Source organism: Pelophylax lessonae (assembly GCF_965119305.1).
Source record: "Pelophylax lessonae genome assembly, chromosome: 9".
In the NCBI taxonomy this organism is placed as follows: domain Eukaryota; kingdom Metazoa; phylum Chordata; class Amphibia; order Anura; family Ranidae; genus Pelophylax; species Pelophylax lessonae.
The window spans coordinates 269,267,445-269,285,092 of NC_138776.1; the positions used below are offsets into that span (position 1 = coordinate 269,267,445).

At 48.0% G+C, this 17,648-nt stretch overlaps 2 protein-coding genes across 2 annotated transcripts in view; both read right to left on the reverse strand.

Annotated features, from left to right (window-relative positions):
* The window catches only part of LOC309564458 (uncharacterized protein), a 1,566,033-nt gene that overhangs the window by 1,307,469 nt on the left and 240,916 nt on the right, over positions 1-17,648 (reverse strand). The gene's annotated exons all lie outside the window — the stretch shown is intronic.
* Positions 1,017-17,648, reverse strand: part of LOC309564033 (uncharacterized protein) — a gene marked incomplete at both ends in the record, with an annotated part of 247,142 nt that continues 230,510 nt past the window's right edge. The window contains 4 exon segments of the mRNA XM_082268657.1: positions 1,017-2,320; positions 3,397-3,595; positions 3,754-3,857; positions 9,717-9,828. Of these exon segments, the coding sequence (XP_082124783.1) occupies positions 1,017-2,320; positions 3,397-3,595; positions 3,754-3,857; positions 9,717-9,828 (1,719 nt within the window).

Below are 17,648 nucleotides of genomic sequence, written 5' to 3' on the forward strand. Positions count from 1 at the left end.
CAGCATTATAGGGAGGGAATCCCTGCTGTCCTGGACGACTCCTAGAAACAGAGTTACCGGTAAGTCTAACTCTGGTTTTTCTCCAGTCGTCTGTCCAGGACAGCATAGGAGAGACCAGCGAGAACTTACCAGATTAGGGTGGGACTACCGCCTGGAGGACCTTCCTTCCAAACGCTTGATCTTGCGCAGAGAGAAGGTCCAGTCTGTAGTGCTTGATAAATGTCGAGAAGCTAGACCAGGTGGCTGCCTTGCAGATTTGTTCTGGTGTCGCCCCTGCCCGCTCCGCTCAGGAAGCAGCTAACGCCCTCGTGGAGTGGGCCAACAGAGAAAAAAGGCACTCTTTATCTAAACTTCTATAAGCTTCTACTATCGCCTGTTTAATCCACCTGGCTATAGTATTCTTTGAAGCCTGCTGCCCCTTATTTTTCCCTGAATGCACTACAAATAAAGCATTGGATTTTCTAAAGCTCTTAGACATCTCTAGATTGCTTAACACACAGGCCCTGACATCTAAAAGATGAAACTCTGCATCCCTTGGATTGGAAGGGGAGGAGCAGAAGGATGGTAACACCATTTCTTGGGCCCTGTGGAACCTGGAAGCCACTTTAGGTAGGAATCCTGGATCTGTACGTACGACCAACCTGTCTTCAAAAATTTGAAGAAAAGGTTCCCCAACTGAAAGCGCCTGAAGCTCACTAATGCGCCTGGCTGTAGAAATTGCTACCAGAAAGGCTGTCTTAAGGGTAATATACTTTAACGACAGGTCTACGTCCTGCGAAAGTTTTATCCAACCCTGTAGTACTATTGACAAGTCCCATTTAGGAAGAACCTTAAATGGAACTGGTCTAATTCTGGATAGTCCCTTGAAGAACCTCACCACTAAAGGTTCTAAAGTCAGGGATTATTCCAGAAACACTGATAATGCCGCTACTTGCACTTTTAAAGTGCTAACGGCCAGTCCCTTGTCTGCACCTTCCTGCAGAAATTCAAGAATGGCTGGAATACCGACCTCCCTGTTATCGGTTTTTAGCCAAGAACAAAAAAATTTTCCAATACTTAAAATAAATTGCCTGGGTGACCTTTATACTAGAAATAATTGTGCGGATCACCTTATCTGAAAGTCCTTTTGACTTCAAAAGACTTTCTTCAGATACCAGGCTGCCAACTTCATTCTCTGAATCTTTGGCAGTTGTATCGGCCCCTGAGATAGCAGGTCTTCCCTCTCTGGGAACATGAGGGGGGGACCCACTGCTAGACGCCTCAGGGATGAAAACCAAGGCCTGTTTGGCCAAAACGGGGCTATCAGGATTAAGGTGGTATCCTCCTGGATGAACTTCCTTAAAACGAGAGGAATCAACTTGAACGGGGGAAAGGCATAACCCAGCTGACACGTCCACTCCTGAGCTAAGGCATCCAGCCCTATGGCTCCTCCGCCTTTCTCTAGGGAAAAGTACCTTGGTACTTGGTTGTTCGTTCTGCTGGCGAACAGATCTATGCCTGGAACTCTGGGTCACCAACTGGAAGACTTCCCTGTTTAGGGACCACTCTGCTTCCGATACCGACTTAGAAAGTCTGCCATCTCGTTGTCCACACCCCTTAGGTGGCCTGCGGAAATAGAGCTGAGGTTTACTTCTGCCCAGGAAAAAAGGTTCGCTGTCAGCTGCATGAGGGACGGGCACCGTGTCCCTCCTTGTTTGTTGACATAAGCGACCGCCACCACGTTGTCCGATAGGACTTGTACATGGTGTCCGTTCAGGTCTTTGGAGAACACTCTTAGGGCTTCCCAGATTGCCCGCAGTTCTCTCCAATTGGCCGATTCCCGAGATTCCCTTCTGGACCATGCTCCCTGTGCCATCCTCGTTCCCCCATGGGCTCCCCAGCCCCAGGTACTGGCGTCCGTAGTTATCCGGACGGATACTGGGAAGGACCACTGAAGGCCCCCCCAGAGGTTCTCTTTTCTCCACCACCAGAGCGATTGCTTGGCTTTTGGAGATAAACGGATGGTCTTGTCCAGGGATTGTTGTCTCCCGTCCCCAACTCTCAGGATGTTGGCCTGGAGACACCGAAAGTGGGCCCTTGCCCAAGGAACAGCTGGGATTGTTGCCGCGAGGAACCCTAGGCCTGACATAGCTGTCCTGATGGACAGTGACATGTTGGATTGCAGGGCGGCTGCTGTCGCCTTTACCTTTTCCCCCTTTTCTAGAGTGGGAAAAACTTTCTGCTCCATTGAATTTATCCTGTACCCCAGATAGCACAACTCTTGTGTTGGGATCAGGTTGGATTCGTCCTTGTTGATTAACCAACCCAGGTCCTCCTGTAACTGGGGAAAGGAATGGGCAAAAAATAAAAGGTCGTCCAGATACGGAATGACCGAGATTCCCCTTAGTCTTAAGGGAGCCAGTGTTTCTGCCAGGACTTTGGTGAAAATCCTGGGAGAAGAACTCAGTCCGAATGGCAGGGCTCTGAACTGCAGATGGCGAACAGCACTCCCCCGTCTTATCGCTATTCTTAAAAGTTTGAGACTTCTTGTGAATCGGGATATGAAGATAGGCATCCCTTAGATCCAGGGAAGCCATAAAGCAATTTGGGGGGAGCATGGCTTTCACCGTAAAGATGGTTTCCATCCGGAATTTCTTGTAGGTCACCCATCTGTTCAGAGGTTTTAGGTTCAGGATTAGCTGAAAATTCCCCGATGGCTTTTTCACCACAAAGACGTGTGAGTAGAAACCCATGTTTGTTTCTTCTTGGGCACTGGAACAAGAACTCTCTGGTCCACAAGGTCGCCAATTTGCGACAACAGTGCCGACGCCTTTAGGGGATCTTTGGGAGGGGAGGTCAGAACTGTTCTCGCGGGTGGAATACCCTGGAACTGAATCTGATAACCTTCCTTGATAATCCTCAATATGAACCTGTTTTGGGTCACGCTTTCCCACTGTGGGAGGAATTGACCCAACCTTCCCCCCACCGGGACCCGGTCATTGGGGTTTAGAGGTTTTTTTAGGGGAAGAAAAGAGAATACCCTTCTCTTGTTGTCCTCTCCCCCACTGTTTTTTAGTGGCTGGCATTTTGGAAGTTTGCCCATGTGGTCTTTGGGGACGAAAAAAACGTCGCTCTGGAGCTTTCTTGGGCTTTGACGGAAAAGCTTTCTTCCTGTCAGCTGTTCGGTCCAAGATCTTCTCTAGGTCTGGGCCGAATAAGAGGTCCCCTTCAAAAGGGGATACCAAAGCTTCGTCTTGGACGCTAAGTCCCCTGACCATGACTTCAACCACAAGGCCCTACGTGAAGAGTTCACTAGGGCTGCAGTTCTGGCGGACAACTTGACCGATACTGCCGAAGCATCTGCCATATACCCGGCCGCTTTTGACAGCATAGGAAGGGAATCCAGAATTTCTTTACGGGAAGTCCCTCCTTCCAGATGGGCTTTAAGTTGGTCCAGCCAAACCTCCAGATTTCTGGCCACCACTATTGTGGCCATAGCTGGTTTTAGGTTAGCCATAACTGCCTCCCATGACCTTTTAAGGAGAACCTCTATTCTCTTATCCATCGGCTCTTTAAGGACACCCATATCCTCAAAGGCCAGGTCTGTAGATTTGGCCTATTGTGAAAAGGCCGCATCCAGCTTAGGAACCTTGTTCCAAATACAAGAAGAATCCTCATTAAAGGGAAACCTCCTCTTTAAGCTTTTTGGGAAAAAAACAGCTTCTTTTCAGGCTCTACCCACTCCTTAATGGAGTCTGACAAAGTGTCATGTACCGGAAACACCCTAGACTGAGTTTCTTTCAGGGTCTGGTACATCTTGTCACGTAGGGACAAAGAGACCTGCTCTTCCTTAATTTCTAAGGTCTCATAAATCACTCCTAGAAAGGCATCAACTTCCACAAGTGATAACTTATACCTAGGCGATTCCATCCCTAATTCAAGGACATCCCTGGAAGCAGCTGCCTCATTAAGCTCTTCAAGGGAATCTGAGTCCTCTGCCTCTGTTTCTACACCCTCCTCTGGGGCTGAAACTAGGGGGGCTTCTACTGGCTGTTTGGGGGATCTTTATGCTAGACAGCATCGATTTTAATCGCTTTCATCTCCTTTTGGACTCCCGCGACCAAATCCTTGCATGCCCCTGCTGATTCCTTATAAACCAATCTGTCTATACAGGGTTTACAAAGGGGTTTGCTCCCGCCTTCCTTAAACTTAGTAGCACAGGCCGGGCATTTCCCTGAAGGCTTCTCTGTGTCTTTGGGTTGAGCCAGAAGACGAGAAGAGGGAAAAGAAGAAATAGTGAGACCCTTTAGCAAACAACAAGGAGGGGGATAAACTACAATAGCCACCCCCTCCCCCCTGCCAGAGAAGCAAAGCCAGAGTTCCTAGGCTCATTAGCCCGGACTCAGCTTTGAGGGTGGGGGGTGGGGGAAGAGTAAAAAATAAATAGGGGAATCACAGCATTCTGAGGTCCCTGCACACACCCCCCCCCTCTCTCGGCCTAGTAGGTAGCCTACCCCTGTGACCCCTACCTGGGCTGAGATGGCGCCACCGCCGCTGTGTCCTGCAGTCTCTGTGAGACAGGCCTCTTCATCCTGCAACATCCTGCCACTGCGTTCTGCGCAGGGAAGCCTCGCGGACCTGGAGCGGCTTCAGCAGTTCAAACAAACCGCCAAGACTCCGGCGTCCTCACCGCTGTGAGAGCCGGAACCGGAAGTGATGCGCCGGAAGCCCCGCCCTCCTCCAATGCGCTCCAAAGGCCGGAACTCGAGGCCTGCGCAAGCGCCCACCGCCTTCCGGAATCCCTGCGCTGCGGGCAGTGGACAAAAGCCCTCCCCGGGCTGCAGGAGGAGAGCGCCGGATTACAGCCTCGCCGGCCACCGGGGGCCCCCATCACTGACCTCCCTCTTCTGTTTGGGACAGGTACAGCAGAGCTCCACACCTGCCTCCTCCTCCGGGGAGGAAACACAAAAGACTGGGGAAGATGGTGGGTGTCCGCCCCTTTATTCACCTGATCCTTTGTGTTTCCTGTTTCCGGAGGTGGAGCCTATATCTCCTATGCTGTCCTGGACAGACGACTGGAGAAAAACCCGTAAGGGGTTAATTACTGCTAAAGGAATACTGACACTGCAGCTTCTCACATCAGAGCACCATCCCAGCAGGTGAATAATCAAACAGACCCTGCCATACAGATGTAGAGCCCTCCTAGGTAGGTGCTAGAATGAGTGGATATAGTTTTTGGTTCCTCTGCCTAACAGGGACACAGCTCATGCTGTCTTGATGATTCACACTCATCCAATAGCCATGGAGTATATTGGACGGTGGGTGGAAACCTGGCAGATGAGAGCATGGATGTCTGTACCAATGTTGTTGAAGTATTTTTCTAATTTGTGTATGTTGTCTAGTATAAGGTGTTATTAAACCGACTATTTCTGTTTTTGGTGGTTTCAGGCCTCGGAACATAACTTCCTCCCTTTTGTGCTTAAAGTTATAAGCCCTATTGTAAACTTTTTCGCAGTGTAGCCCGCGAATAGCCTGTAATAAGCAATCTCTTTAGAAGGGAGTCCGCCTCCCGTTTAAAATCTTCGTTGTTCGAACAGATTCTATGCAATCTAAGATACTGGGAGTAGGGTATACTATGTACCGGGGGTTTGGATGAAAGCTATTGGCATGTAAAACCGTGTTGCCGGCTGTCGGTTTTCTATAAAGTGTAGTTTCTATCCCGCCTTCTTCTTGTATAAGAATTTGTATGTCTAAGATCACACTCCTACACATATACAGTATCTCACAAAAGTAAGTACACCCTCACATTTTTGTAAATATTTTATTCTATCTTTTTATGTGAAAACACTGAAGAAATGACACTTTGCTACAATGTAAAGTAGTGAGTGTACAGCTTGTATAACAGTGTAAATTTGCTGTCCCCTCAAAATAACTCAACACACAGCCATTAATGTCTAACCCGCTGGCAACAAAAGTGAGGACACCCCTAAGTAAAAATGTCCAAATTGGGCCCAAAGTGTCAATATTTTTTCTGGCCACCAATATTTTCCAGCACTGCCTTAACCCTCTTGGGCATGGAGTTCACAAGAGCTTCACAGGTTGCCACTGAAGTCCTCTTCCACTCCTCCATGACATCACAGAGCTGGTGGATATTAGAGACCTTGGGCTCCTCCACCTTCCATTTGAGGATGCCCCACAGATGCTCAATAGGGTTTTGGGCTGGAGACATGCTTGGCCAGTCCATCACCTTTACCCTCAGCTTTAGCAAGGCAGTGGTCGTCTTGGAGGTGTGTTTGGGGTCGTTATGTTGGAATACTGCCCTGCAGCCCAGTCTCCAAAGGGAGGGGATCATGCTCTGCTTCAGTATGTCACAGTACATGTTGGCATTCATAGTTCCCTCAATGAACTGTAGCTCCTCAGTTTTCACACTTTCTTGTGCATCATCTTTAAAAGAGGCTTCCTTCTGGGATGACAGCCATGCAGACAAATTTGATGCAGTGTGCGGCGTATGGTCTGAGCTCCGACAAGCTGACCCCCCCACCCCTTCAACCTCTGCAGCAATGCTGGCAGCACTCATACGTCTATTTCCCAAAGATAACCTCTGGATATGACGCTGAGCACGTGCACTCAACTCATTTGGCGAGGCCTGTTCTGAGTGGAACCTGTTCTGTTAAAATGCTGTATGGTCTTGGCCACCGTGCTGCAGCTCAGTTTCAATGTCTTGGCAATCTTCTTAAAGCCTAGGCCATCTTTATGTAGAGTAACAATTCTTTTTTTCAGATCCTCAGAGAGTTCTTTGCCATGAGGTGCCATGTTGAACTTCCAGTGACCAGTATGAGAGAGTGAGAGCGATAACACAAAATGTAACACACCTGCTCCCCATTCACACCTGAGATCTTGTAACACTAATGAGTCACATGACACCAGGGAGGGAAAATGACTAATTGGGCCCAATTTGGACATTTTCACTTAGGGGGGTACTCATTTTTGTTGCCAGCGGTTTAGACATTAATGGCTGTGTGTTGAGTTATTTTGAGGGGCCAGCAAATTTACACTGTTATACAAGCTGTACACTCACTACTTTACATTGTAGCAAAGTGTCATTTCTTCAGTGTTGTCACATGAAAAGATAGAATAAAATACTTACAAAAATGTGAGGGGTGTACTAACTTTTGTGAGATACCGTATATTTTATCTTGTACCTAGGATCATCAGGACAGATACTTATATATACACAACACATTTTGGTCCGATTTTTCCCCCCTGTGTCCGCCCCAGGTCGGTTTAATTTGTTGGGGGTTGGAAGGAAGGCCGTGTGCTAGTAAGCCATGTTTGTATTTATTATGATGTACATAAATACAGATTATGTTCTATGTTTATGAAACACTAATATCGAGTCTGTTCAATTTAAGAGAAAACTGTCTGTACATCTTCATAGTCCTGAAGAAGCCTTGTGTGAAACGCGTTGACCAGTGAACAGATGAAGATAGAGGAATATGATCCGAAGCAAACACAGTGAAGTGCCTCCATCCCTAATGGTTAATGCAAACAGAAAACAGAGGTCGTGGGACTTTATGAGGCAAGTCACCAACTAAGATATACAAAAAGAGAATCTGAACGTAGTCATTTATTATACATACAGTAATTGATATAAATGTTGACATCAGTAACAAATATGATGCAGACATGTATACAAAAAAAGCTGACACAAAAAAATCCATATAGTAAGGAGATTGTTATAATAGTAATAAGATATATTCAGTAATAAAGTACATGGCCGTCACTAAATGTTACATCTAAGTGAAGAGAGGAAATATCTATACCTACACGCACCTTATGATATATACCAACTTATCCTTATATATGTATGATGTAGATGAGTGAAATTAGTAGGAGACATTGATCTCCTGTGTACGAGCTGAGCTCAGTTTGGGGCCAGTTTCCTCATTTTATTGAGTTCTGGTTTTGGATAAATCAATAAATGTTATTTTAGGATAAATCCATGTAGTTGTTCTCTGTCTCATGCTGTGCCCTTAAAGTCCACACATATGACAGTGGTTCCTTGTGAACATCTGTAGGTTCCCATTTCTCTGAACAGATAGGATGTTGGGACTCTCATGTTAGCTCTGGTTTTTCTTCTCCTATCCAAGTTCTCCAAATAAAACATAAAAACACACCCCCTAGACTGGTCATTGGAGACAATTGAAATCGTTCTGAAAAGTTGGAATTCGTTAGAAAATGAATAAACGAAACAAATTTTAACAGATTTCAACGAAATTCATTACAAATTCATTTGGAGATTTGGATACATCCTAATCTAGGAATAACCAAACATTTGTCGGAATTTGTATTCGCACCGAAACAAATTTCACGTTTCTAACACTTAATGGCCACCCACTAACAGCTGGGCTCCCAGCCAATGCCAATGGCCGCAGGTGGCAGGGCCCACTCTCCAGGCATGGATCCTCTACATATGTGTGCCATAACACCACCCCGCTGATAGCTGGGGACTCAATGACCACTCTGGACATCCCGCACAGCTGCCCAGCACCAGACCCGCCCACCAATACTTCCAATAGGTAGAAAAACCTCATACAAAAATGGTCCTATAAGTGAGGAGGACAAAAAAGGAACGCAGCCATTGGCTTACCTGAACATTTATGGGGGTGAAGTCTTATGGGGGAGGAACGAGGGCGGAGCTACCCAAACGTATGCTGCCATGCACATCTGTCAGGAAAGCACATTATGGCCACTAGATGGAACTGACCATTATAGGAAATCCCAATTCACCATGACTGGGGAATGCTGATCACATTTCATCAACACATTTATAACAACCATATCTGTAAGTGAAATCTTCCCGCATAAAATGTACTCAGCCAATGAAAGGTAAGGACTCCATTTTTCTTTTTCTCCTGCTATCAATGGCCAACACGGGACAACACTTCATCCATGTCTTTGGTGATCTCTGATCTCCTTATGAAGTGTTTCTTACATGATGAAGATCAGCCATGGAGTATATCTGAGGTGTATATCAGGGTGTGCTTCTTCGCTACATGTCCACCAACATTCATATAGAAGACATTTCCCGCATTCAAGGCACTAATACACCTCCAGGGTTGTGTGGGACAACTGATGAACAGGAAGACAGGACATCAGTGAGCAACAATTTCCTCACTCAGGACAGGAATACGGCTTCTCCCCCGTGTGAGATCTCTGATGTCTGTAAAGACTAGACTTCCGTGCAAAACATTTCCCACACTCAGAACAGGAATACGGCTTCTCACCACTGTGCAATCTCTGATGCACGGAAAGAGTGGACTTATCTGAAAAACATTTCCCGCACTCAGGACAGGAATACGGCTTCTCACCAGTGTGCGATCTCTGATGCACGGAAAGAGTGGACTTATCTGAAAAACATTTCCCGCACTCAGGACAGGAATACGGCTTCTCACCAGTGTGCAATCTCTGATGCACGGAAAGGGTGGACTTCTGTGCAAAACATTTCCCACACTCAGAACAGGAATACGGCTTCTCACCAGTGTGCAATCTCTGATGTGTGTAAAGATGGGACTTCTGTGCAAAACATTTTCCGCACTCATGACAGGAATATGACTTCTCACCACTGTGCAAACTCTGATGTGTGGAGAGAGTGGACTTCTCTGAAAAACATTTCCCGCACTCAGGAGAGGAATACGGCTTCTCCCCTGTGTGAGATCTCTGATGTTTGTAAAGACTGGACTTCTGAGCAAAACATTTCCCACACTCAGAACAGGAATACGGCTTCTCACCAGTGTGAGATCTCTGATGTGTGGAAAGATGGGACTTCTGTGCAAAACATTTCCCGCACTGCGGACAGGAATAAAGCTTCTCACCAGTGTGAGATCTCTGATGTGTGGAAAGATGGGACTTCTCTGAAAAACATTTCTCACACTCAGGACAGGAATACGGCTTCTCACCCGTGTGCAATCTCTGATGTGAGGAAAGATGGTACTTCACTGAAAAACATTTCCCGCACTCCGGACAGACAAACGGCTTCTCACCAGTGTGCAATCTCTTATGTCTGGAAAGATGGGACTTCACTAAAAAACATTTCCCGCACTCAGGACAGGAATACGGCTTCTCACCAGTGTGAGATCTCTGATGTGTGGAAAGATGGGACTTCTCTGAAAAAAATTTCCCGCACTCAGGACAGGAATACGGCTTCTCACCCGTGTGCAACCTCTGATGCATGGACAGATTGGACTTCTGTGAAAAACATTTCCCGCACTCAGGACAGGAATATGGCTTCTCTCCCGTGTGAGATCTCTGATGTGTGGAAAGATGGGACTTCTCTGAAAAAAATTTCCCGCACTCAGGACAGGAATACGGCTTCTCACCCGTGTGCAACCTCTGATGCATGGATAGATTGGACTTCTGTGAAAAACATTTCCCGCACTCAGGACAGGAATACGGCTTCTCACCAGTGTGCAATCTCTGATGTGTGGAAAGATGGGACTTCAATGTAAAACATTTCCCACACTCAGGACAAGAATACGGCTTTTCCCCCGTGTGAAATCCCTGATGTCTGGAAAGATGGGACTTCTGTAAAAAAGATTTCCCGCACTCAGGACAGGAATATGGCTTCTCACCGGTGTGGAATCTCTGATGTGTGGAAAGAGCGGACTCCTGTGAAAAACATTTCCCGCACTCAGGACAGAAATACGGCTTCTCACCAGTATGAAATATTTTATGCAAATTAAGCCTGGATTTAAAACGGAAACTCTTCCCGCACTCAGTACAGGAGAACCTCTTATCTGTTGTAAGGACGGCACCGTCCCTCACAGTCTGAGGTTCCTCAGGATAAGAGGAATACGATGGTCTGGCACCGTCCCTTACAGTCTGAGGTTCCTCAGGATAAGAGGAATACGATGGTCCGGCACTCTCCCTTACAGTCTGAGGTTCCTCAGGATAAGAGAAATACGATGGTCCGGCACTGTCCCTCACAGTCTGAGGTTCCTCAGGATAAGAGGAATACGATGGTCTGGCACCGTCCCTCACAGTCTGAGGTTCCTCAGGATAAGAGGAATACGATGGTCCATCTACACTGTGTGGTCCCGGATGGACATTTGAGGTAGCCGGGTTTTCTCCTGGACTATACTGTGTGATGTCCTCATCTTCTACTTTACAGTCTGGAGACAAAGTGAGACAATCCTCTGAGGTTTTCCTCATCTCCCGTCCATGTACTAAAATAGAAATACAAAAGATTATTACTAGACATCAGCAGATTGGTTCCCCTAAACCAGGACTCCGCCCACATCCCACAGCTTTGTTTCTGAGGATCTTACAATTCCCCCCTCAAGGTAACTAGTAAATGGGTCCTCTGATCTCCTACCAGTTCATTTCTTTATTCATGGACCTTAGTCAGAGAGTGAGGAAACAACGGGAAGTACTGCACTTCCTTATTTAGTCCATGATTTAGTCATGAATAACAGCGGGGCTGAGCTCCACCAGAGGTCAGAGAGTGAGTATGGGGGGGGGGGGGAACAACCAAGATGAAGACTGGACTAATCCTGAAGACCACCATCATTGGGTTACTGACTCCTCCCTCATTATCACTTTCTGTTTAAGGTTCCAAAGTTGGAGGATGTTATCACATTATTATCACCATGTAAATGTCTCTCCTCCAATCAAATCATCAGATATAAAATGTCCAGCTGGTAGGAAATGGGTGTAACAAAAGAGAATCCATATTATGTGTATATATAGCAGTGGGTAGAGAGCAGAAGTCAGGAGTATGTAATGTACAACATAGAGTAGATAGTGCAGGGGTCAGGAGTATGTAATGTACAATAAAGAGCACATGTGTCAAACACAAGGCCCCGGGGCCGAATGTGGCCCTCCAGGCCATTTCATGTGGCCCTCGCATCTCTCCTGCAACTTTGTCCCCAGCTTCTTCCCAGCAGCAGCACCACCAGGTAAAGGGGTGCACTGTGATGTAAGGGAGGGTGGAGGACTCTTGACTAGAGTTGAGCGGACACCTGGATGTCCGTGTTCGGCCGAACTTGAAAAAAAAGTCCGGGTCCGTGTCCCGGACTTTTTCCGAGCTTTACCCGGACACCGAACCCCATTGAAGTCAATGGGGACCCGAACTTTCAGGTACTAAAATGGCTCTAAAACACCAATGGAAAGGGCTAGAGTGCTGCAAATGGCAGCAAAACATAGTTAAGAGCATGGCAAGTGCTCTGCAAACAAATGTGGATAGGGAAATAACTTAACACAACAAAAAAAAAACAGAAAAATAAAACAATGTTCTTCATCTGTGAAGGACGAGGCCCATATGGAGTAGGAGGGAGGTTGAGGTGGTGGTGGATGTGGCGGTGTCATAGGCGTGTGCACAGGGTGTGCCGGGTGTGCCTGGGCACACCCTAATCACCTAGGGCACATTAGCATTATCGCTCTGTTTGCCAGTGAGGAGATGGGAAAGATCTCCCTCGGACCTGCTCTGCCATAAGAGAAGTGCCACACACTTTTATTTCACTTTGCCAGCAGGGAGAGTAATGTACCGGGGTCATATACATGTAGGCAAACACATGCATGTGTATTTAAACTTTGGGGTGCACACCCTAATGCAATAGGCTGCACACACCTATGGGCGGTGTAGGTGGAAGCGGCGGTGGAGGAGGACGAGGTAGCCAACACTGCTTTTTTTCAGTCATTTTAAATTAGGGTACGCCCCGAAAGAGTGAGAAAGATCAAAAATAGAACAATGGCTGGGTAAGGTCGGTATCCATCTCTATTCTGCACAAGGTACGGAAAAGTCCCGTGGGATCCATGCCTGGTTCATTTTAATGAACGTGAGCTTGTCCACATTGTCTCTGGACAGGCAGCTGCGCTTGTCTGTGATAATGCCCCCAGCCGTGCTAAATACACGTTCAGATAATACAGTGGCTGCAGGGCACGCCAGCACCTCCAAGGCGTAAAGGGCAAGCTCAGGCCATGTGCCCAATTTGGAGACCCAGAAGTTGAAGGGGGCAGACCCGTCATTCACTACATGTAGGCGTGTGCACACATACTGCTCCACCATGTTGCTGAAATGCTGCCTCCTGCTAAGACGTTCCATATGAGCTGCTGGTGCTGCTGTTTGTTGTGGCGTGCTGACAAAGCTTTTCCACATTTCGGCCATGCTAACCCTGCCTTCTGAGGTGCTGGCGGTGCCCTGGTTGCGTTGGCGACCTCTTCCTCCTCCTCCTCCTCCTCTGCCTTGTGCTTCCACTGTGGCCCCGCTGTCAGGTGGGAATGCCAGCAGCATCGCGTCTACCAGCGCGCGCTTGTACTCGCGCAGCTTGCGATCGCGCTCCAGTGAGTAAATTAAGGACGGTACGTTGTCCTTGTAACGGGGATCGAGCAGCGTGGCCACCCAGTAATCAGCACAAGTTAGAATGTGGGCAACTCAGCGGTCGTTGTGGAGACACTGCAGCATGTAATCGCTCATGTGTGCCAGGCTGCCCAGAGGCAACGAAAGGCTGTCCTCTGTGGGAGGTGTGTCGTCTGTGTCCTCTGTATCCCCCCAGCCACGCACCAGTGATGGCTATGAGCTGGCCTGGGTGCCACTCTGCTGTGAACATGGTTCCATCTCCTCCTCCAGCTCTTCCTCCTCATCCTCCAGAACTGTGCCCCTGCTGGACAATTGTGTCCCTGGCGTTTGTGTGTGCAGGAACCCACCCTCGGAGCCCCTTGCGAATGACTGCCCTGAAAGCCTTGGAAATGTTACCTCTTCATCCTCCTCCTCATCCTGTGCCACATCCTCTTCCCTCATCGCCCGAATCGTTTTTTGAAGGAGGCATAGAAGTGGGATAGTTAAGCTGACAACTGCGTCATCGGCACTGGCCATGTTGGTGGAGTACTCAAAACAAGGCACACAGGTCTCGCATGGAGGCCCAGTTATTGGTGCTGAAGTGGTGCTGTTCCGCAGAGCGACTCACGCGTGCGTGCTGCAGTTGAAACTCCACTATGGCCTGCTGCTGCTCGCACAGTCTTTCCAGCATGTGCAAGGTGGAGTTCCACCTTGTGGGCACGTCACATATGAGGCGGTGAGCGGGAAGGCCGAAGTTACGCTGCATCGCTGACAGGCGAGCAGCAGCAGGATGAGAACGCAGAAAGTGCGCACAGACGGCCCGCACTTTCTGCAGCAGCTCTGACATATCGGGGTAATTTTTAAGGAACCTCTGCACCACCAAATTCAGCACATGCGCCAGGCAAGGGATGTGCGTCAAACCGGCTAGGCCCAGAGCTGCTATGAGATTTCGCCCGTTATCGCACACCACCAGGCCGGGCTTGAGGCTCGCTGGCAGCAACCACTCATTTGTCTGCTGTTCCATGCTCCTCCACAACTCCTGCGCGGTGTGTGGTTTTTCCCCCAAACAGGCAAGTTTTAAAACTGCCTGCTGTCGTTTACCCCTGGCTGTGCTGAAGTTGGTGGTGAAGGTGATACGCTGAATGGATGAGGAGGCGGTAGAGGATGAGGAAGCGGAGTAGGAGGAGTTAGGAACAGGAGGCAAACTGAAGCGCCCTGCAATCCTCGGTGGTGGAAGGATGTGCGCCAAATTGCTATCCGCCTCAGGCCCATCCACCACTGCATTTACCCAGTGTGCCGTTAGGGAGATATAACGCCCCTGACCGTGCTTACTGGTCCACGTATCGGTAGTTAGGTGGACCTTGGCACAGATGGCGTTGCGCAGTGCACACCTGATTTTTTTCCCCCACTTGGTTGTGCAGGGAAGGGATGGCTTGCCTGGAAAAGTAGTGGCGGCTGGGCACGTGGTACTGTGGGACAGCCACCGACATGAGGCTTTTAAAACTGTGCGTCTCCACCAGACGGAATGACAGCATTTCAAAGGCCAAGAATTTTGAAATGCTGGCATTCAGGGCCAGGGATCGCGGGTGGGTAGGGGGGTACTTCTTCCTCTGAAGTGTTTGGGAGATGGAAAGCTGAACGCTTCCACGGTACATTGTGGAGATGGTTGGTGACCCAGGTGGTGGTGTTGCTGACAGATCGTCTGTTTGCGGGGTGGCAGGTGCTGGTATCACTACAGATGTGGATGGAGAGGCCGAGACTGCAGCAGAAGAGGAAGCAGGAGGAGCCAGAGACCTTTCTTGGTTTTGAAGGTGTCTACTCCACTGCAGCTCGTGCTTTGCACTTAGATGCCTGATCATGCAGGTTGTGCTCAGGTTGAGAAGGTTTATGCCTCGCTTCAGGCTCTGATTGCACAGGGTGCAAACCACTCGTGTCCTGTCATCAGCACATTTTCTGAAGAACTTCCACGCTAGAGAACGCCTTTGAGCTCGCTTTGGTGCGCTCGTTCCCATGCTGCGTTGGGCAGTAGCAGGAGTAGTGTCTAGGGCACAGCCGCTCCGCTTCTGCACCCTGCTCCCTCTTCTGCTGTGCTGGTGGCTCTGTGCGACCACCGCCTCTTCCTCCAAACTACTCAGGTCACCTGCATGACCTTCATTCCATGTGGGGTCGAGGACCTCATCGTCCTCCACATCATCTTCCACCCAGTCTTCACCCCTGCCCTCCTTGTCGGTCTCCACAATTCTGAATGCCGCAGCAGTTGGCACCTGCGTTTCGTCATCATCGGAGACGTGCTGCGATGGTCCTTCCATGTACTCATCTTGAGAAATAAGTGGTTGGGCATCGCTGCACTCAATCTCTTCCACTTCTGGGGCAGGGCTAGGTGGATGGCCCTGGGAAACCCAGCTGACAGAGTCATCAAAAAGAAGAAGAGACTGCTGCATGACTTGGGGCTCAGACTGCTTGCCTGATTTGCAAGGGGGTGAGGTGAAAGACTGTTGGACAGTGGCTGCAGGTGCCAACTCTGACCTTTCTGCCGTAGACTGGGTAGGAGACAATGTGAAGGAACTGGAGGCACTGTCAGCAACCCAATCTATCGCCTGTACTTCTTCTGGCCTCATCACTTCTAGAGGCGCATGATGCCCTACCAAATACTGATGCAGGTTCTGTCGCCTACTCACACTTGAGGAAGGTGTTTCACTTGTGCGTGTAGCTGGCACAGATCGACCACGTCCTCTCCTTGCAACAGGAGCTCTACCAGAAGCACCACGACCCAGGCCACGGCCCCTATTTGACGGTCTCCTCATATTTCTGTAATTTATGATCTTGCCCTAGAAAGGTGTTTATTGAATAGCGGAACAAAACAACAACAGTATCGCACGGGTGTATCTCACAGTCAAATATGCAAACTATGCCGCAATTTAATTTTTTTTTACCCCAAAAGGGTATGTATTGAATAGCGGAATAGAAAAAAAGGATAAAAAACGGTGTATCTCACACGTACAAACACAGACTAGGCCCCGATTAAAATTTTTTGTACCCTAAAGGCAGGATGAGGAAGAGGAGTAGGAGGAGTTCGGAACAGGAGGCAAACTGAAGCGCCCTGCAATCCTCGGCGGTGGAAGGAGATGCGCCAAACAAATTTAAAAAGGTGTATCTCACATGTACCGATACAGACTATCCCGCAATTTAATTGTTTTTACCCCAAAGGTGTAGATTGAATAGCGGAATAGAAAACATGATATCAAAAGGTGTATGTATCTCACACGTACAGACCCAGACTAGGCCCAAATTACTATTTTTTGTACCCCAAAGGCAGGATGAGGAGTAGGAGGAATTCGGAACAGGCAGGAGGCACACTGAAGCACCCTGCAATCCTCAGCAGTATGAGATGCGCCCCAAAAATTGGAAAGGTGTATCTCACATGTACCGATACAGACTATCCCGCAATTTAATTGTTTTTACCCCAAGGGTGTAGATTGAATAGCGAAATAGAAAATATGTTATAAAATTGGTGATTTTTCAATAGCACATGTGAACACAGCAGTGTCTTATATCAGTCAGCTCTGCTACAGGCTATGGAGGGAAAAAAAAAAGAAAATTCCCCTTTAAGTTTGTAATTTTTAAATAGATTAGTACAGGCTATGCCACAATTTAGTTTTTTTAATCAAAAGGGTGTATATTGAATAGTGGAATAGAAAAAAGTGTATACATTTTTAAATCACTCAATAATAGCACATGTGAACACAGCAGTGTATTATCACAGTCAGCAGCAATGAAGGAAAAACGCTGCACACAACTGACTGATAAAAAAAAAATTTTTCTCCCTCCTCCTCAGCGGGCAAAAAGATTGTGTTCACACCACCACACACACAGCAAAATCGATGTAGAACACTGACCCTGCCTATTCTCGAGCCTCGCCCTAAAATGATCGATAAGATTGATCACTGCCGGCACTGCAAACCCCCCCACACAGCAAAATCTATTGTAGAACACTGACCCTGCCTATCTCCAGCCTCGCCCTAAAATGCCCTAACAACTCGCCCTGCCTGCAGCACTCCGACCTGTCCCTGATTCTGAATTCTTTTCGGACACAATATAATTTATGACTGTCTGTTCCTAATCAGCAGCCAGCACGTATGATGTGTGCTCTGTCCCTGTACTACAGCAGAATGACGCAGCGGCGCTCGGTCTTGAATTTATAAAGACATGGTCACATGCTTCAGATGGCCAATCACAGCTACTAACACCAGTTAAACGCTTGTTGATTGGCTGTTGAAAGCCCGCCATTAAAAGCGCGCCAATACATACAAACACGGAAATAAAATGACCGAAC